This window comes from Mauremys mutica, chromosome 8 (assembly GCF_020497125.1).
Source record: "Mauremys mutica isolate MM-2020 ecotype Southern chromosome 8, ASM2049712v1, whole genome shotgun sequence".
NCBI lineage: Eukaryota > Metazoa > Chordata > Testudines > Geoemydidae > Mauremys > Mauremys mutica.
The window spans coordinates 23,369,992-23,391,280 of record NC_059079.1 but is presented as its reverse complement, the minus strand read 5'-3'; the positions used below and the strand labels follow the sequence as shown (position 1 = coordinate 23,391,280).

General features: G+C 38.6%; 1 protein-coding gene and 1 long non-coding RNA gene across 11 annotated transcripts in view; one reads left to right on the top strand and one right to left on the bottom strand.

Annotated features, from left to right (window-relative positions):
• MSH4 (mutS homolog 4) overlaps positions 1 to 21,289 on the bottom strand; it is a 104,895-nt gene that overhangs the window by 44,854 nt on the left and 38,752 nt on the right. For 9 of the 10 annotated variants that reach the window (XM_045027620.1, XM_045027619.1, XM_045027621.1 and 6 more), the window contains 12 exons: positions 20,853 to 20,968; positions 19,471 to 19,644; positions 18,357 to 18,529; positions 11,077 to 11,144; positions 8,137 to 8,211; positions 7,656 to 7,720; positions 6,885 to 7,054; positions 4,610 to 4,746; positions 3,940 to 4,043; positions 2,949 to 3,073; positions 1,368 to 1,568; positions 1,049 to 1,167 (listed from right to left, as the gene is read on the bottom strand). In XM_045027620.1, the coding sequence (XP_044883555.1) occupies positions 1,049 to 1,167; positions 1,368 to 1,568; positions 2,949 to 3,073; positions 3,940 to 4,043; positions 4,610 to 4,746; positions 6,885 to 7,054; positions 7,656 to 7,720; positions 8,137 to 8,211; positions 11,077 to 11,144; positions 18,357 to 18,529; positions 19,471 to 19,644; positions 20,853 to 20,968 (1,527 nt within the window). The remainder of the gene's footprint in view (positions 1 to 1,048; positions 1,168 to 1,367; positions 1,569 to 2,948; positions 3,074 to 3,939; positions 4,044 to 4,609; positions 4,747 to 6,884; positions 7,055 to 7,655; positions 7,721 to 8,136; positions 8,212 to 11,076; positions 11,145 to 18,356; positions 18,530 to 19,470; positions 19,645 to 20,852; positions 20,969 to 21,289) is intronic. The other variant, XM_045027625.1, reaches the window with a different exon arrangement.
• Positions 16 to 21,289, top strand: part of LOC123376023 — a 42,259-nt gene continuing 20,985 nt past the window's right edge. Inside the window, exon 1 of the long non-coding RNA XR_006581661.1 lies at positions 16 to 49. This is a non-coding gene — a long non-coding RNA (uncharacterized LOC123376023). The remainder of the gene's footprint in view (positions 50 to 21,289) is intronic.

The following is a 21,289-nucleotide window of genomic DNA, read 5'->3' as shown; positions in this document are numbered from 1 at the left end:
CAATGCTGTGCTTGATGCACGTATCAAGGCTGTGTTTTGGGAGATGGAGGTAGGTGATGAGATTGTAGCCAGCAATATGGCAGCGTGGTTCTTGCGTTTCTTGCAGGGCAATGATGTTAATCATGTTGTCTCGTGTAACATGAGCTAGCTGGTCGCTTCTAGGCTGGTAAATAACTTCAACATTCAATTGGCAAATTCTTAGAGCTGGGTCTACAATTCTCTTAAGTGACTCTGGATGGAGTCACTTTTTGCAGAGTCACTATTTCCATTGCTGTTCAATCCGGGACTTCACTGGGTGATGTTCGGATGCCAATTTGACAATATTGGTTGTGCTTTAGCACGTAACAATGGAGACTACATGGTAGAAGGTTGTCATCACCTGTCTCTGGTTAGTCTCTGAGCAGTAACTAATGGATCATATAGCAGCAACATCCAGACAGCTTTCTTTCACTCTACAAACAGCCATCCAGTAGTTAACATTTCTTTCAGATGCATCACCTCAAGACTAGACTACTGTAATGAAGGGATGCATCTTATATTCATGTGGAAACTGAAGCTGATGCAAAATTCACTTGTTAAGTAAAGGTTTGTTTTCCCCATAATCACATTAAGACAGTGATTCACATAACACGCAAGACTATGTTAAGTTCTGTGCTTGATAGTGACAGCCTATTAGTTCCTGAGTTGATTTTCTGATGCTCGTTTTGACCTGTAAATCCCTAAACGGCCTGGGACCTACCTTTCTAAAAGATGCTTCTCTCCTCATGACATACAATATGGAAGAGAGATACAGAAGCCAAGTTGTCTTTGACTGCTTTGTTTGTACACAGAATCATAGAAATGTAGGTCTGGAAGGGACCTTGAGAGGTCACCTAGTCCAGACCCTTGTGCTGAGGCAGGACCAAGTACTCCTACACTATCCCTGACATGTGCTTGTCTAAAATAAAAGTGCTTCAGTGCCAATGAAATATATATCCATAAACCAATGTAAACTGTACCAGCTTAATGTTAATTAGGGCCCTTGATACTAAAATAATTAAACTTGTACCTCTTTCATTTCCTTCATGAATGTTGATGAATTTGTTTCTATATCATCATCCATACCAATTCTAGTGAAAATTTGCTCAGCAATTCTAAAAGAAGAATATTCTGCTGGGACATAAGAACCTGCAAAATAAAATAAAAGTACAAGTTACCTTATGTTATCACTGGTAGTAACACTATAGCTAAAAATTGGCCTTGTGTAATACACATAAAATCTCATCTTATTTTTAGAAACATTTTTCCACTTAGTAAATAATGAAATTTTCAGTAGAAAACAATATGAGTAGTGCAAAAGAATACTTATAAGGTAAACTGTTGCTCACCAATCTGTGCCATAATTTGACAGAGCGCAATCTGTTTCAGGTAAGTTGATTTTCCACTCATATTTGGTCCTGTAATAATGATAAAATTGCTGCCTTCTGTGATATACGTGTTATTAGAAACAGGTTTTTCCACAGATATCTTTTCAAGAATGGGATGCCATCCCTGCTTGATTGCTAAGGTATCAGTAAATTCTGGACGAACTAAACCAAGAAAAAATTATAAGAAATGTTAAGCACTAAATACAAAATAAACCTATGACAATTATTAAAAAGCTAAATTTTTAAATAAAATAAGAATCACTCATGCAGAGCTCCGAGTCTGTTACTCTTCCTCTTGTTGAATAATATCTTGCTACTTGAGTTGGGGGCTTCACTCCTCTGCCAGGCATAGCATGACAAGGTGCTGCCTCAGTTTGCCCCAACCTGTATCTACAAAATAAGTCAAAACAAGCTTGCCTTAAAGCATTTCCCTTTAATTAACAGAAACAAATATCCCAAACAGGGAAAAACCTTCCACTCAAGCCTTTAATCCTACTCCTAGCTCCAGATTTGGGAGACCCCTCTTACATAGTTCTGTATTTTGCCTGCATCATGAGGCTCCTAGTCCTCCTCCCTGGAGCTGGAGTACTGTTCAGAACAGTCTTTCTACTGTTTACAGAAAATAACCCTCCATCCTCCTCGCCAGAGCTGGAGGTACCACCTTCACCTTCCCAGTTCTCACTGGAGCTTGGGTAGAACTCTTGCCAGTGCTTTAGCTAACATAGCATAAAGATATGATCCAGTTCTTCTCCCTGGAACTGAGGTTCAGGGATCATTTGTCTATTCCATGACAAGAGTGGACACCCTTCCCCTTTTCTATTGCCTGCTGTCTCCAGTCATCAGGAGTCTTTTTTCCCCAACACTGCTCCTTGCTGACCTTCTCTCCAGACTGAGTTCTGGTAATTTTATTAAAATCAGGTGCTCCCCTAATTGAGCAGTAATCAGCCACCTGGGCAATCGATTAGCTCCCAATCCACCAATTAGTCACCAAGGCTGGTTTACCAACCTTAGTCATGGGTAGACTGTCCCTAATTCTCTCTAAAAGGTCAGTCACCCCGTGACAAGAACTATTCACAAAGAAGGGATTATTCAACATGAGCAAGAGTGGAAGAATCAGAAAGGATATTCCCATGTAGAAGACCTGACCTATAGCTATCAAATCAGCAAAGACAGGATACTTGGAGGAATTAATGGGCTGTTTTCAGGTAGAGATTACATCTTTTATACAAGTCCTCATGATCTATTACAGAAAAATAACATCTTAGCCCTCCATCCTCAGATAACATGCCAAGATTGTGTTCAGAAGCAAGTGGGGGAATATATGAATAAAAAGGGAAAGAAAAGTAGGAAAAGTGAAGCTATAAAAGTAATTCATACACTGAACTGAAATCCAATTTTAGTTCTATAAATGACTAATATATGAAGAGATAAATACAAGAGCCACAAACTAGACCTGGTACTATTATATAAATATTGGGGGACAGGGGTGTAGCTTTACCAGCATTTTTATTTATATTTACCATCTCTTAGAAAGAAACTTACCATAGTCAGAAAGAGTGCAGGCATGGGCAAATGACAGCAACATATCCAACATTGACACAGTATCAGAGAGTTTGTATAGGCAATGGATATGTTCATAGATTTCACTCAGTAGTTTACACACTATCCTGCAAGCAGACAGCTCTGAATTAGTTACTGTACACTACTATATTTTATTGCTTTACACAATTTACAGCAATAAAGCAATTATTAAGTTCATAATGTCAATATGGTACTTAGATACTAGGATGACAGGCATTACATAAATGCCATCGAGATTTGTAAACATGGGCAATTCTGTGAATTTCTAAAAAGCGTAGTAAGTTATTGGGGAACAACTTCTAGGCCAAATTCTGCCATCAGCTTTGCAGATGCAACTTCCACTGCTTGAAAGGGAGCTGCATGTGCAAAATTGACTCTAAAAAACACAGTTTTTGAACCAATGATGTTCTTTGTCCTCCAAAAAGTGTGACTCTTCAGTTTCTTGAGTCCTTCATGTTTAAAATGGGTTCACATGATCTCCAAAAGAAGATGTAGCCAAAAATAGCCTCTCTTAGCTTTTGTGATCTAGAAGAAAAGAGAACAATATATGCCCTTGGGTCCCTTTATAAGCATAATTTATGGAAAAACTGAAGGTAATTCTACTTAAAATGAAAGGCATACTTAATATAAATAATGGCTACAAATTGCCAAATTGCTATACTCATGGTGTCATTTTGTGTTGATAATATTCTACAAAAAGTTTAATAAATGTGATGGATACTCTTCTTTCTAATGAATAAATCCCTATACATTTTAATCATAATTCAGAATAATGTAGATTTAGCCTTTTAATGTGCTCTCTCATGAAGAACACTCACTCTGCAATCTGGAGTGCTTTTATAAGACCCCATAATTTACCAATGAAAATATATTAGAAAACCTCACAACTAGTTGTTAATATGGCAAATAAATCAAGTTAACACAAATATTAAAGAGTTTGAAATGTTCTTACAAGTAGGTCATGTGATAAATTTCTCTCAAAGACTCCTGGCATCTTTCATTCATTTTAATTAAGTCTGCTGAAGTAAAGCTATATGCATTTTTCATTTTAGTAATCTGTAGGGAAATTCAAACTTTAAGTAACACATTTCAAATAAACACACACAAAGAAAGTTTTCAGAGTAGCAGCCGTGTTAGTCTGTATCCTCAAAAAGAACAGGAGTACTTGTGGCACCTTAGAGACTAACAAATTTATTTCTAGAAATCTTTCTTTATTTCTATTCCATTCTATGCATCCGAAGAAGTGAGCTGTAGCTCACGAAAGCTCATGCTGAAATAAATTTGTTAGTCTCTAAGGTGCCACAAGTACTCCTGTTCTTTTTGCACATAAAGAAAGATTTCCAGAAAACAGAGTAGGAACAATCTGGAAAGCAAGTGACAAAACTATTCCCTTATTTCACTTTTCCTAAATAAAATAGCATGAAAAAACAAGAAAACAAAATGCAAATATCAGAATGATAGAAACCTTATAACATTTCATATTATCTCACAAATAATATACCACATATTGACATTTAACACACAGCATAAAAGAATATGGGTTAAATAAATTCTATCCTCATTTATTATGTAATATCACTGAAGTCATTAATTTCATGACAAAACATGTCCAGAACACATACCTTTGTAAATTCTGAAGGAAGCTGACCATTAGGTAATGCTGCACATTCTGCATTCATTTGGATAAAAAATCCACGAGCAGAACTGAAACTCATCTTCAAAGGTAGGTTGTATTTTTCTCCAAGCTGTGTTATCATTCCTAAGTAATATGGGGGGGGGCGGGAATCAGCCATAATGGAAATATTTTCTAACATACTATAAAACTCACTGTGTTATCTGAGTAGGAAATTTATCATGCGGATATCTAGGTACCAATTCCAGTAAATTAGACAGCCTTGTTAGGACCTTGAAACGGGGCTTGTGTGGAGGTGAAAGAGCTTGGTAAGCCATTCAAATAAGAGCACTAGCTTTATAAAACTAGTGGACAAAAAGTGCCAGGTGAAAATAGGAGAATTCATAGGTTCTTTTTAAAGATATTCATATGTCGTCATGGGGATCTCAGGGGTGGGTTGTCCTTTTGCTGGAAAGGAAGATTTCTCAGAGAAGTAAGCTTCAGATGAATCCACTTTCATGCCAGTGGTGTTTCACCCTGCTTTCTCAACAGGTAACTGTAATGCTTAGATCTGGGGCTGTCAATCTTTTCCCACTCACTCCATAGTTCAGAATCCTTTGCATTTCTAAATCCTAATCCTAACCCACCCACCTGGGAGGGTGATAGATGCAGAGGACTATTAGGTGGCAGGAGGAAAGGTGCTGCTAAATTATAGGAATTCTGAATTTTGCTGAGTGGGGTACAGGCATGTGCGGGTGCTTGGGTGGATGAGGAAAAATACTTTTGTTGTACTACTGTGTGGGGAGAAAAGGAGGATGCTGTTGAACAAGGTTTCCTTGGCATTCATACTCCTCACTGAGCTGGCTCAATCTCCCACTGTTGCTACCACCAGAGACACAGACCAGCAAATGGTTAGGTAGAGAGGATGGGCTCTGTTGGACACCTGGGTCCAGGAGTCACTCAGTGCTCCAGTGTCAGCATTTGCTTCCTCAATGCTTAGCATGATAACAGGAAAAGGAGAAAAGAAGCTCTTCTGCTGTAAACATGTGGGCTGCAGTAAAACTGGACTGCAGTAACCATTAGGCAGCTCCTCCCTGCCTACATCTCTCTGGGTCTTATCAGCCATGTAAGGAAAATTTTGGAAAGCAAGGGAACAACTAAACTCTTGTGATGTTCACTCTGTGTCATGTCAACTGTAAGCTACAAAGCTAACAGGAACCTCAAGACAATCTATAGTATATTATTGGTGTTAAAAATTCTATTATTCACGTGTGCTATTTGTCATTCTTTCCTGTTAAAGTGTGAACTAAAAGAACAATCTTGTCTGCTCAGAAAAGTGATAGGAGCCATTCAGAAAAAGACAATTATTTTCATCAACTTTAGACACTTTATCTAAAACAGTTACACTCAAAGAATAGAGGCATTCTTCCAACATTGATTTTATTCATTTTGGCTTTAAAATAATATCAAGAAAGTGGTTTTACACAATTCTTAATAGCACACAGTTAAATCATAGCTCACAGACTCAAACTAGTTAAAATATTAAAAACAAAGTATTTGTGTTTGTAATGTGTCAGCAGATGATAAAACTAATTTTTTGTACCAGAAAATTTTATTTGAAATAATATTGTTTCAACACTTCAAAGTGAATTTAGATGCACTGCATTGTAGGTGCAAACCATAGGTTTTAAATGGAAAGATTACTATATGTTTGATTCATATACAGCTTGTTTTTCTTTGGCAGAATAAACAAAGCAATCTTTTTACTTTTTAAAATCACAAAATAATTATTCATCATTTCATTTTAATTACAGTTTTTATCTACAAATGGAAAATCTCAATGTAAATTTCAAATAGGGTTACCATATTTCAAGTTCCCAAATAGAGGCCACTGCAAGGGGGAAGGGAGAGATGGAGGGGGAGGGGAGTACAGTTTATTTCTACTTTGAATATCTAGCATTTATAAATAACAAGTGTAATGTCCTCAAAATATCCTGAAATAGGACAAGAAAGGAAATATCATGGACATTTGTTCATATTTAAAAAATCTGCCAGGACAGAGATCGGAGGACCAAAAATAGGTTGTGTCTGGGAAAACCGAGACATATGGCAACCCTAATTTCAAATGTACCTCAACTTTTTTTTTTATCAATGACAAAATCAAATTACAATAAAAATATTTGCCTTCTCTTCATTAGAAAGTTAGCACTATATATTCTTGTACAATTTTATGGTTCTATATAATGGATGCAATATATTTCTATTAGCGATCAATCGTGAAATACCTGCTATGTCATCTACAATCTCTGTGTATGTTCTACGAGCTATATCAAGGAATTCATTGATATTTGGCCTGACTGCATAGCACTTCTGGGTCCTCATATTCAGGCATCCTTTTGTGTATCTTGTATCATCATTAATGACAGTTTTAATCTTTTCAAGTATGATTCCAAACCTACAACAGTAGTTATATCAGCTATTAGCTAGGTAATATTTTTCAACTTAATTATCAACATTATCTTCAATTATAAATAAAAATGACTGAAGCCAATAAACTGAAAACTTAACGTGATTTTTTTTTACCTCAGACATCATATGAACACACCTAACTTTAACCTAAATATTTCAATACCTTAAAGAATAGCAGACATTGCACACTGCTCAGATATCGGAAACAGCTACTTGTCCTCAGTCATTTTGGGTGATTCTAAGAAATCAAAGTATTCTCAATTTTTTTTTGTCTTTTCAATAATATCTACTGGAGTATTTAATTTTTGTAAGAATTTAAATTATGTTTGTCATTCATAACAATCAACTATTGTTAAAACCAATTTTCTGTTTATCTTTTTTCAAATTTCTCCTGCAATAGTTGAAAAACTGAATTTCTAAAAACTTCATAAGAAAGAATAAGTAAAATTAAGAGCTTCTAATGATAACACAAAACCCAGGAGCTATATCTATAAATAATTCAAGAAGCAATATCTTCAAATCCTAGCCATCCTCAGAAAAAAAGGAGACAACAAGATATTCTAGCTATGAAAATATTATCACAGTACCTTTTGTCTTCCAGAGAACTGTAATATGCCTTTAATAGATGTGTCTTGCAGCTTTTCAAAGCAGCCTATTGAAAATTAAAATATAGATTAAAATTTAATCATGTTTTTATGATTAAATAATCATTTTAACAGTCCATAAGGCCTTAGATTCACCTAGGCTTATTTGAAATTGGGGTGATATAGAGAGCTTACTGGTTGGACTGGCATCTATTTAAGTTAAATAATCATTATAAAATTAAGCTTTTAACTAGCATTCAGAATCCAGTTCCGAAAGTATTAGAGACTCAAATATGTTTATTTTTAAATCAACATCAAACTTAGCATAGATTTAGAGGCCCGTGTCTTATTTTTAGAGGATGTTGCTACAGTGACAATGTACAGTTCCATGAGATATAAAGTAAATATAATGAACTGCACTGTGTGACAACAAAAATTAACTAGTTTGGGTTTTATATAGAAAAAGTAACAGAATACATTTTACCTTTAGAGGATCCACAAGTTCCAAAGTATGCTTCAGATAGATTAAATTAGTTATTTTTGATTCAGCAGCTTTAACCTGTTGAAAAAAAAATTACAAATACAGTACGTATAAATTTTTAAAATACATTTCAAAACAAGCATGTATTTTACACACATATTCTGAATGTTTTTTCATGCACTATTAAGTGATTTATGAAAATTCATATGACTAATGACCATGACAATTTGTAAATTTGCTGTTTTTTTTTTAAATTTGACTATATATGGCTTGAGAAAACTCAAATTACAATACAATATTTTCAAAAGAGTTCTTCAACTGACAAGAAGTCTAAAATATTTGTGCTTTCTTACAGAGAACAGAACATTTGCTATGTGCTGTTGTTGCCTTATAAAGAAAGAATAGGTAGCAGTTCCATAAGGAAAAAAAATCTAATTTTTGTGTGGCGAATTTAAATCAATGTTGGAAAATCAAAGGCTTCTGAAAATGAAACTGAAGAAAACTTTAGATTTGAAAAATGGAAAATTCTTATGTAGAAACTAAGGCAGATTTTCAAAGGCACAAATGAAAATCTTCCCTGTTTTTAAAGTCAAATTAATAGAAAATATAAATAAAAGTGAAAGCTCCTGTGTGGGAAATACTAAACAGTATTTTTATTTCAATTTTATGAAAAATTCAATTACACATACAAATCTACTAAAAAGCCTTAGTTTACTTTAAAAATAATTATGCTACAAATTGTTGGAACAGAAACACCCCAACCCATCCAATTTCTAATGTTCTGAAGTTTCTTAGAAAGAAAAATGTGCTCACAGAACTCAATTAAATCCCTTTATATGTTGTTGAATTTTGCTGAATTTTCTTCTCAGAATGAAGCTTGGCAATCAGTCCAGATAGTGTCTTAGTATAATTGAAGTATCAGGGGTGACATTTACAGAAATATTCCTTAAGATGGTGCAATTTGATTGCCTTGGGTCACCTTAGCAAGGTGGAAGCAAGCAAGAAGAGCTGTTCCAATAACCATAGCAAGTTTCTGCCAAAATCTCCCCCACATACACACATTACCAATTACAACTCCAGGAACTTCAGTGTGTCTTGCTTTTCAGAAAAAAAAAGCAGCATTCAACAGTTTTTTTATTCTATACCTGTTGGTAACATTATAACATGGTGTTTTAATTTATTTTTTAACATTTTAAAATAGACACATGGATGAGAGTAAAAAGAAAGATTTATTTCCTTTCTAATTTCCTTTTTGTCTAAATTAGCATCCAGAAACACTAAGGAAAATTGTGATGTACTGGCTGTATTTTAAGTATACTGAATCAGAATAGTTCTTTTGTTAACAATGAAGTCTAGGCAGCTGTATTGTTACTAAAGCACTTTCCTCACGTACTTTTTTACACTAGTTGGATGCACTTAATCATTGGTTAGTGATGTTTTGCAGTTTGCAAATAACGGAAGTGGTAACAGCCTACTCTGAGATGAGCTAGTTGAAGCTGTCGAGGTTGGTGCTGAAGTCCAGGATTCAAATCTTGCTGTTGATGCACTGAGAATAGGGGCACGTAACAGATTTTTTAAAATTAAATTTAAAACAAAATGGGTGGCAAAATCTGGACCTAAAAAATACCCTGATTTGAGATGTTGACTTGTATTTAAATATTCTCTGTATCCCTCTATCTCTAAAACAGCTTGCTAAATATGGCAGGTTCAAATTTTCAATATATTTTAATCCCCTTGAAAATTTGTGCATGTGCTATATTTGAAGAAAATGAGTTGTAATAAAACAAATGTTAATAATTGCTGTATTTAATTGTACTGTCTATGTTATGTGTATTAATAGTTTGTACCTTGATCGCTGCTGAGAGAACTTATTTCATAGTTGTAAGAGACTTTCACTTGGCTTAAGCATGAAGGCCTGTGTTTGGAAGCTAAAAAGAACAAGATTCTAAGTTCTGGCTTGACAGATATGGAAGATTTATTTAGTAACTGAAACTAAACTAAAGAGGTTTGTTTTTTAGTAAATTTTTTGCAGCCCATATATAAGGGATAATCTCAACTGCTTTATATTTCATAAGAGGCTCCTGAGGCTAAATAATAGACAAAGCAAAGTTAAGTGGGCAATCAATCTAAAAACTGAGAGTATATTACAAAAAGGAGATTATTTCTATTATACAACTTTTAACATTAAAAGGTGTATTTTACCTTTCATGCTCATATGAAAATGCTTCTCTCTCCTACTCTCCAGTGATGTTAAGATGGAGGTGTGCTTAGGATGAATAAGTAAGAGGATGGAGATTTTAAAAGTACAGTGGCATTTGTGAAGGAACAACAATCACGTTTTTTTAGTCATTCTCCACAAGGGTAACAGGGCCTCGCTTCCTCCCCAACTCCATAACAGCTTGAGCTTGTTAGCCTTGCTGCTTTGCCCACCTTTTCTCCTTCACTTGCGAAGAAATGAGTGTTTGATTAGACTGGGTGTAGGAAATTGCAGATTGTGTGAGAGCAATTCACATCAGTCATGTATTTTGTTGTTGTGTATTTGAGCTGATCTGGAGGAACCAACAGGCCTGTTTCAGTGTATTTTTAAAATATTGTCAAGGATGCCTAGAGCATTAGCTGGGTGCTCTTTTATTACTCTCTACATAAATCTAAATAAATAAATGAAAACACTTTGTGACTGGCTGAAATTCTTCTCCTGTTACAGAGTAAAAAATATGGTTTAGTTTAAGGGGTACGTACTTTCATCTTTCTGGGTGAGGAACAACATATATAAATCGCTGTATATCTTTAAAACTATGTTTCCATCTCTCTTTAATGTACAATCTTTTTCTTACAATATAATACAATTGTACAGTTGCTATATGAAGTTTATATGTTGCATACTCTATTGAGATAACTGACAATTATTCATTATTTATGAGATAGATGCATTTATAAACCTACTGTATCTTGCTTTGGAATTTGTACTAAAATTGAAAGAAGTTGTTCAGTATCCAGGAATCTTGAAATCACTGTAAAACAAAATTAAACACAAATGAGAAACTGAGCTGAAACTTGGAAAAGTGGAAGTCAAATCCTAGTGAGGCAAATAGGAAGGAGCACAAACACTGCCAACTTAAGTGCAAGAGTGTAATAAGAAAAGCCAAAGAGGAGTTTGAAGAACGGCTAGCCAAAAACTCCAAAGGTAATAACAAAATGTTTTTTAAGTACATCAGAAGCAGGAAGCCTGCTAAACAACCAGTGGGGCCCCTTGACGATCGAAATACAAAAGGAGCGCTAAAAAACGATAAAGTCATTGCGGAGAAACTAAATGGATTCTTTGCTTCAGTCTTCACGGCTGAGGATGTTAGGGAGATTCCCAAACCTGAGCTGGCTTTTGTAGGTGACAAATCTGAGGAACTGTCACAGATTGAAGTGTCACCAGGGCCGGCTCTGGCTTTTTTGCCGCCCCAAGCAAAAAAAAAAGGGGGGGGGGGTGCCGGAGCGGCAAAGCAGGGGAAAAAAAACACACAACGCAGCAAAACGGGGTGGGGGGAACAAAAAAACGGCGTGGCTGGAACTGCAAAGCGGGGGGGGGGGGGGGACAACAACAACAACAACAAAACATGGTGCGGCCGGAGCAGTAAAACAGGGGGAAGGGGGGGGAACAAAAACAAAAAAATGGTGCGGCTGGAGCGGCAAAGCAGGGGAAAAAAAAACCTGCGGCACAGCCGGAGCGGCAAAGCAGGTAAAAAAAAAGAAAAGAAAACACGGTACAGCTAAAGCGGCAAAGCAGGGTGGGGGGGACAAAAAACGGCACGGCTGGAACGGCAAAGCGGGGCCAGTGGGAAACCTGCAGCACAGCAGGAGCGGTAAAGCCGGGGGGGGGGAGGACAAAAAACAAAAAAACATAGCATGGCTGGAGCGGCAAAGCAGGAGGAAAAAAAAACCTGCGGCAAAGGCGGGTGGGGGGGAACACAAAACAAAAACACGGCGCGGCTGGAGCGGCAAAGCGGGGGGGGGGGGGACAACGGCACGGCTGACAAAGCAGGGGGGAAAAAAACCCCACAGGGCGGCCGGAGCCAGGGTGCAGGGGAACTCCCTGTGCTGCAGAGTGCACACCCGGTCTAGTGGGGGGGAGGGGGATGGACGGGGCGGGAGAGAGAGGGAGGCGGCCAGCACTTCAGCGGGGAGCTCACCCAGCGGCCCCGACCACCGCGCCGCCTGCGGGAGGGCTCTGCGCTGCTCCGGTCGGCAGGGAGGGAAGGACGTGGGCTGCCCTGCCGAGTTTGCTGCAGGGCGCTCCCCTCCTCCACTCCCTACAGGGCGGCCAGAGCAGCAAACAAACAAAAACAAAAAGCGGCTGTGCTGCCCTAGGATTGGGCGGAATGCCGCCCCCTAGAATCTGCCGCCCCAAGCACCAGCTTGCTCAGCTGGTGCCTGGAACCGGCCCTGAGTGTCACTAGAGGAGGTTTTGGAATTAATTGATAAACTCAACATTAACAAGTCACCGGGACCAGATGGCATTCACCCAAGAGTTCTGAAAGAATTCAAATGTGAAGTTGCAGAACTATTAACTAAGGTTTGTAACCTGTCCTTTACATCGGCTTTGGTACCCAATGACTGGAAGTTAGCTAATGTAACGCCAATATTTAAAAAGGGCTCTAGAGGTGATCCCGGCAATTACAGACCGGTAAGTCTAACGTCGGTACCAGGCAAATTAGTCGAAACAATAGTTAAGAATAAAATTGTCAGACACATAGAAAAACATAAACTGTTGAGCAATAGTCAACATGGCTTCTGTAAAGGGAAATCGTGTCTTACTAATCTATTAGAGTTCTTTGAAGGGGTCACCAAACATGTGGACAAGGGGGATCCGGTGGACATAGTGTACTTAGATTTCCAGAAAGCCTTTGACAAGGTCCCTCACCAAAGGCTCCTACGTAAATTAAGCTGTCATGGGATAAAAGGGAAGGTCCTTTCATGGATTGAGAACTGGTTAAAGGACAGGGAACAAAGGGTAGGAATTAATGGTAAATTCTCAGAATGGAGAGGGGTAACTAGTGGTGTTCCCCAAGGGTCAGTCCTAGGACCAATCCTATTCAATTTATTCATAAATGATCTGGAGAAAGGGGTAAACAGTGAGGTGGCAAAGTTTGCAGATGATACTAAACTACTCAAGATAGTTAAGACCAAAGCAGATTGTGAAGAACTTCAAAAAGATCTCACAAAACTAAGTGATTGGGCAACAAAATGGCAAATGAAATTTAATGTGGATAAATGTAAAGTAATGCACATTGGAAAAAATAACCCCAACTATACATACAACATGATGGGGGCTAATTTAGCTACAACGAGTCAGGAAAAAGATCTTGGAGTTATCGTGGATAGTTCTCTAAAGATGTCCATGCAGTGTGCAGAGGTGGTCAAAAAAGCAAACAGGATGTTAGGAATCATTAAAAAGGGGATAGAGAATAAGACTGAGAATATATTATTGCCCTTATATAAATCCATGGTATGCCCACATCTCAAATACTGTGTACAGATGTGGTCTCCTCACCTCAAAAAAGATATTCTAGCACTAGAAAAGGTTCAGAAAAGGGCAACTAAAATGATTAGGGGTTTGGAGAGGGTCCCATATGAGGAAAGATTAAAGAGGCTAGGACTCTTCAGCTTGGAAAAGAGAAGGTTAAGGGGGGATATGATAGAGGTATATAAAATCATGAGTGATGTTGAGAAAGTGGATAAGGAAAAGTTATTTACTTATTCCCATAGTACAAGAACGAGGGGTCACCAAATGAAATTAATAGGCAGCAGGTTTAAAACAAATAAAAGGAAGTTCTTCTTCACGCAGCGCACAGTCAACTTGTGGAACTCCTTACCTGAGGATGTTGTGAAGGCTAGGACTATAACAATGTTTAAAAGGGGACTGGATAAATTCATGGTGGCTAAGTCCATAAATGGCTATTAGCCAGGATGGGTAAGAATGGTGTCCCTAGCCTCTGTTCATCAGAGGATGGAGATGGATGGCAGGAGAGAGATCACTTGATCATTGCCTGTTAGGTTCACTCCCTCTGGGGCACCTGGCATTGGCCACTGTCGGTAGACAGATACTGGGCTAGATGGACCTTTGGTCTGACCCGGTACAGCCGTTCTTATGTTCTTATGTTCTGTTAATAATTTTAATAACAAATCTTTAACAAATAAGTGATTTAATTTTCCAAAAGAAAACAAGACAGAAAACTATTTAGTACTTCTGTTTGTTAAGTCATTTTCTCCCTCATCCAATCACAGACAAATCTTGACAAAGTATTGTAGCTTCAATTACCAGAAAGAAAACAGACACAAGAACTACCTATTTATCTACATTCTTATGTCACATCCATAAACATGGTATCTCAGCACTTATTGGTCATTGTATCATGATAGCTATAATGACATCAGCTCTCCCATATTCTCTTCAGTAAAGAAACTCTCAGAATTTAAACAACCTAAAAGATATTGAACGGTAAGAACATTTCTATCCCCACAACAGGGTAGGAGGGCTGAAATATAAATGAGGGGAAAGTGGGAGACTATAACAAAAACGGCTTTGTCAGTAAACTACTGTCCCTTGTCAAATGTCTCTACTTCCTATCTTATAACAGAAAATATGTCAGACTGCAGATGTAGCAGGCAGTCCTCAAGAGCAAACAGGCTATCTTAAAAATCATAGCAACATTCTCTGTTTGAAAATTCCCATCCAATTATGACAGTGAAAAGATTACTATGTATCTGCCCTGCAATTTCAAGAGTTGTAACCTGAGCCTGTGGTGGAATGACCTTATCAGAAGGAAGCCAGACAGAATATAGCACTAACTATGCAACTACAATAGCTCAAGAAAGATGCTGGCTGGTGGGCACTACTGAACTATTTAAGGGGCAGCAGACCCCCATGCATCCTGCAGAGGAAAGATCCCCAAATCCAATAAAAGCCCTGGTGTGTGGCAGTGCTTTAGTGGTGCTATAGCACAGATTGCTGAAGAGCTACACATATGGTCAATCCTCCTGTATGGATGTGAGAGCTGGATATTTAAAAAAGAGACTGAGACACGACTCAGAGCGTTCACATTTTGGTGTTACAGAAGGTTAAAAATTAGCTGGATAACCAAAATTATGAATGATCAGGTGATGAAAAGGAACAATGTAAAAAGAGCAAAATTACTCGATATTGTAAGTAAGAAAATAAAATCTTTCTGTGGACAAATTGCTCGCCAATCACCAGAGCAACTTGATTCCAGCTCTTATAGTATCAGGCAAGAGGAAGAAAGAGAACCAGCAATGTTGGAAACATCACCAGGTGGACTGTTATCCAAAGGATACTAGAAGTTTTACAACTCTGTTGTGACTGTGAAAGATGGAAGGTGAAGGTGGACAACTTCCATATTAGAAATGTCATGGAAGGACACAACTGAGGAATTAGCCTCCACTTGAACGGAGATAATGTACTGACCTTTCTTAGGTATTACCCTAGCTCCTGCTCCATTTCACACCTGGTCTTAAGGGCAAAGAATGAGAGATCACAATGGGAGAGCTACATTTCTGGCAAGGACCAGAGTGAAAATTTTTACAAATCATAAGGACCATCACCCAGATCAGAACTGTTCTAACAGTCACAAAGAAAATAATGAGAGTTGTATGGTTCATACATTTTAAGGCCAGACGGAACCATTAAAATCTAACTTCCTACACAACACAGGCTATAGAACCTCATCCAGTAATTTCTGCATCAAACCTATAATTTCTGTTTGAGCAATAGCATACCTTTTAGAAAGATGTCAAATCTTAAGACTCCGATTGATGGGGAATCCACTATATCCCTAGGTAAGTTGTTCCAATAGTTAATTACCCTTACTGTTAAAACTTTGTGCCTTATTTATAGTCTGAATTTCTTTTGCTTCAGTTTCTAACCATGGCCCTTTTCTATGCCTTTTTCTGGTAGATTAAAGAGCTATCTACCGGCAGATATCACTTTCCCATGTGCATATTGGAAACTGTAACCAAATCACCTCTTAACCTTCCCTTAGATAAACTAAATAGATTGAGCTTCTTTAGTCTCTTACTATAAGGCTTGTTTTCCAGTCTCAAATCTTTCTTGTAGTCCTTCTCTGAACCTTTTCCACTTCAAAAAGGATGTTGGAAAAATTGGAGACCCAAGAACTCAATGCAGTATTCCAGTAATGGTCTCACTAATACAGTATACAGACATAATACCAACTCTCTACTCCTACTCAATATTCCCCTGGTTATGCATCTAATGATCATGTTCACCCTCTTAACTACAGCATTACAGAGGAAGCTCAGAGTCAAATGGTTATCTGCCAGTACATCCAAGTCTTTTCAGGATTGCTGCATTCCAGAATAGTGTGACCTACATTCTTTGTTCGTAGATGTATGATCTTACTTTTGGCTGTATTAAAATGCATATTGTTCACCTTATTAAATGATCCCAGATTGTCTGTATAATTTACCTTTCCCTGTTATCACTCCACCAATTTGAGTGTCATCTGTAAATATTAATCCATTTAACATGGGCTACATATAGTGCAAATTTTAAAAAAATCAGAATGCATGCTAGAGTCTAAGTATATTATGCCAACACAGTAAACTTTATCAAACTTGTGATCTTGTCAAAAAATACCAGATTTATTTGTCAAGACCTATTTTCCATAAAACCATGTTGATTGGCATTAATTATGCTAATATCCTTTAATTCTTCATTGATTGCATTCCATATCAGCCTTTCCATGATTTTGTCAGGATAGAGGCCCACAGTTATCTGGGTCATCCCATTTACCCTCTTTAAATATTGAAATATTAGTAAATGGTGATTTTTTTTCCAATCCTTCTTTGTTCCCAGATTTGTTATAAATCAAAATTAATGATTCTAGGAGATCCTTGTCCTATTCTTTTAGTAGAAAGAAAGCAGCTGCTCCTCACAAGTTAGAGAGCTGATCACTAACAAGATCAAGAGACAATGTGTGACAAGTAGTCTTGTGGGAAAGCATATATTATAGTACACTTCTCCTACCTACCTCACTACCTTTGAGCTACAAGTGCCAAAACACAGTCTCCTCTGCTGCATCTTCACATGCATATTTCTGATCTATCGAAATGGGGTGGATGGGCATGGATGAAGTTAAAACTGGAGAAATACACTCCAAGTTTCCAGGGGAAAGGAAGCAAAAATACTAAAGAAAAAGTGGGTGGGCCGGTATTTTTATACCAACATAGACCTTTTACCTCCTTACTTCTTGACAGGTGGGATATAAATGTCAAAATATTTTCTATGATAGGATGGAGATAGAGAAAGAATGAGAAATTCCCATTCACTGTTTTAGGTAGTCGTGATGCAGTAACTTTTTCCAAACTTTTATTTTAAAAATGCGTGTTTGTAATATTTAAGGTGTAAAAATAAAGGATAAACATACTATTCTGAGCCACTCTGACGATCTGCAAAATTTGGTGGTATTTATATATTCACATCTGCTCTGCTGGTATAATATCAAGCTAAAAGAGTGTAGCTCTACAGACTACATGTCATCCATTTTCGTGTTGTGAAAGCCTTGGAAAGAGTTCCTGATCTGACCAAAAGTGGTTACTCGTTTAGCTAAAAACCACAATAAGCCGTCCAAAACCAGGAAATAAAGGAAACCCAGGAAATAAAGATTTAGCGAATTTAATGTCAAGCTTAGCTGGACTAACTAACTTGTGCTCTTTAGCAGTGTGTGTGTATTCATATGTCTCGTTACCTGTATCTTAGAAATCAAAAATGAGAAGCTGCATATTCATGACAGTATGCAAATTACATTACACATGTTAGTGGTGTAACATCTGTACAGATACAGATGTGTACAATGGTGTATCTGGAAAGCTTGGCTCCAACACAAAATGCACTTGGTTAAAGAGCTAGTGAGACCAGTTCAAAATTCCTCTAAAGCACCATTCGCTGGTCTGCCTGATTTACTAAAAATTTTAGCAAAATGATCAAAAAAGAGGTAAAAAGTCAAATTAAATAATGACAGATTATGAACTATTGCTAGAAATCATCGCATTTTTAAAATCCACTATGAAATGTAATTTGAAAGTCAAAACATGTTTCATATCTATTTTATTAATACATGCTATGAGTTTTCAGCTATTATAAAAACCAAAATATTTGAATGGGTATTTTTAAGTGTTTTAAAAATAAAACAAGCTATTACCTGCCTGAAGACTAAAAAAGAGCTCCTCATCCTGGAGTAGTTCCTGAACACAATCCAATCTTGTGTTAATTGTTTCAGCATCAACCAGAGGCTCCAGGATATTAGACCTAAGTCTTCGGCTTCCACCTGGAGTTTTAGTATAATTTAGAACGCCAAAAAGAGTGTGACCATTCCTTTGAAAATAACACAAATTTAAAAAAAAAATCAAGCTGATACAAATCAAATGAAATTTTCAGATTAAATTAGCCTACAATTTACAGTTTGGTTATCAGAAGTGCTGAGCACACACAAATTCCCTGGAACTCCATGTGAGCTCTGGGACCTCAGACCGAAATATCAGACTATGAGTAAGGCTACATTTTAGTCACAGGTATTTTTAGTAAAAGTCACAGACAGGTCACGGGCAGTAAACAAAGGTCACGGGCCGTAAATTTGTCTATGACTTTTACTAAAATTACCAGTGAATAAAACTTGTGGGGGTGGTGGGTGGGGGCTGCCCAGAACCACTACTGGTGCTGGGGGGCACAGGCGGCGGCGCACTGCCCGGGACTCCCACTGGTGCTGGTGTGGGCAGGGCCGGCAGGCTCCCTACTTGGCCCAATGTCCTCCCCACCCCGAGCAGCAGCAGAGTTTGGGTATGGCAGGGGGCAGGAGGTTGGGGCATGGGACGGAGTGAGGCGGGCTCTGGGCAGCGCTTACCCTCTTCTGGACTCCCCAGAAGTGGCAACATCCCCCTGGCTCAGCTGCTAGGTAGAGACGTGGCCACACATAACTTGTGGGTCAGTTATATAAGTCAAACCTGCTGACAGCAGGTTCATTTGTGACAGATACACTATACACCTTTACACAATTCTTATCTTTTCTTTTTTTCTTTCTTTCTAATCCCTTTTATTATTAGGGGTTTCCTGATGCACATAAAAAAATTCCAGGCTAGGACTACAAATTTTGCACTAAGTTGCAGTTCATTTGTCTTTTCAAATTATTTAAAAATCAGCTTTGCATACAATATAATTACTATGACTAGATAGATTAGATAAATGTGCCATAGAACTTGGTGCATTATAAATTTATAACAATGAAAAAAATTGAATTTGTAAGAACAAAATAATCTTACCGAGAATCTCTATTGTTAGTTAACAATTCTAGATTTTGGGCTGATGATGAATCTATCATAGCAGTTTGCTCACTTCCCTGGAAACGAACCTTGAGCGATTTAGGAGCATAAACTGAATTTTGAATAAATTCAACATATTTTAGCAAAGCTGCAACAGCTGCTAGACAATAATACCTGTAAAGTAGTAATCATTTACTGAACATTAAATATTTCTCCTCATCCAGCGCAAAAACATTTACTGTACATAGGGAGAAGGTTTCTCTTAGCAATCTTACGCCAAGCTATAGAGTCATGTTCACACCTATTAGGGATTGGGAGCACTGTATAAGCCAGGGGTGGCCAAACTTGCTGATCCTCCGAACCGTATATGACAATCTTCAGAAGTTTGAGAGCCAGGACGTGCCTGCCAGGGCTCCGGGCTTCAGCCCCACTCCTGCTGATGCCCCAAGCCCCAGCAGATGACTCCCGCAGGGCTGAAGCCCCAAGACAACCCTTCCCATTATGCAGAAGCCAGAGGCAATGCGTGGTGGGGCACATGGAGTCACATGCCCCCCCCCCCAGATTTTTCCCAGGGTTTGCTGGCCCTGCATGGTTACATGGTACCACTGTGCTCCCGCCCTGCACAGCAGCTGTTGGAGCCAACATGCTGGGAGCTTTGGCCATAGGGAGAGGCAGCAGCAAACAGCTGGGAGCTGTAGGGAGAGCCTCTGCTTTTGATGTTCCCTCTCCTTGCGCTGTTAACACCTGGGAGATGCAGGGAGGGGTCACTGATAGTAAGAGGAGGGGGGTGACAAACTGTTGGGGGGGGTGAACCTTTAAATTGTGCCCTCTCACTCTAAGCAAGCACCAGTTGTCTCTGGCAGAAACCTCTAGCCCCACCACCCCACCGCAAGGCACAGCCTTGAGCTCCCTGCCATGCTGTGGTAGGCATGTGTGCACCACAGGGTTTCTCAAATAGGGGTCGCCGCTTGTGTAAGGAAAGCCTCTGGTGGGCCGGGCCGGTGTGTTTACCTGCCCTGTCCACAGGTCCGGCCGATCGCGGCTCCCACTGGCCACGGATCACTTCTCTGAGCCAATGGGAGCTGCTGGAAGCAGCATGGGCCGAGGGACTTACTGGCTGCCGCTTCCAGCAGCTCCCATTGGCCCGGAGCAGTAATCCACGGCCAGTGGAAGCTGCGATCGGCTGGACTTGCGGATGGGGCAGGTAAACACACCAGCCCGGCCCGCCAGGGGCTTTCCCTACACAAGCGACAATGCCTGTTTGAGAAACCCTGGTGTACCAATTAATGAGAAGCCACTGGTCAGTTTATTAAATCTGTACAAACTGTTAACACTTTTTATCTGGAAATGCTACTTCTTATTCTTACTTAGGTTAAACGTACTTGGACTGAACCTCCATTAGAACAGTGCTGAATTCAGATGTACACAACTGTTCTATATATTCCAAGCCCTTTGTTTCATTGAAGTATTTTCTTTGGACAGTAGTAAAAGTCACGTTCTAATAACAACAAAAACAAAAACAGCAAAGGTTTCAAAATCTCATGGAAAGGACCCATAGTGTTGTGATGATTTGATCTCTGTATGTAAAAATGTGACACAGAGGTCCATTGGCAGTTCACAACTCTGGGTCAGCAACTTTTGTCAGGCCTGACATACTCAGTGTACCCCCACTCACCACTATTATGATCTGTATCTGGAAGGTGTCATGTAGGATATCATGAGCAAATTGGTGGCACACTGGTCCTGAAGCTCACTGCATGGTGTATTACAGAGTGTGTACAAACAGTTATAGATGTGTTCTGGAATTATGATCTTAAAC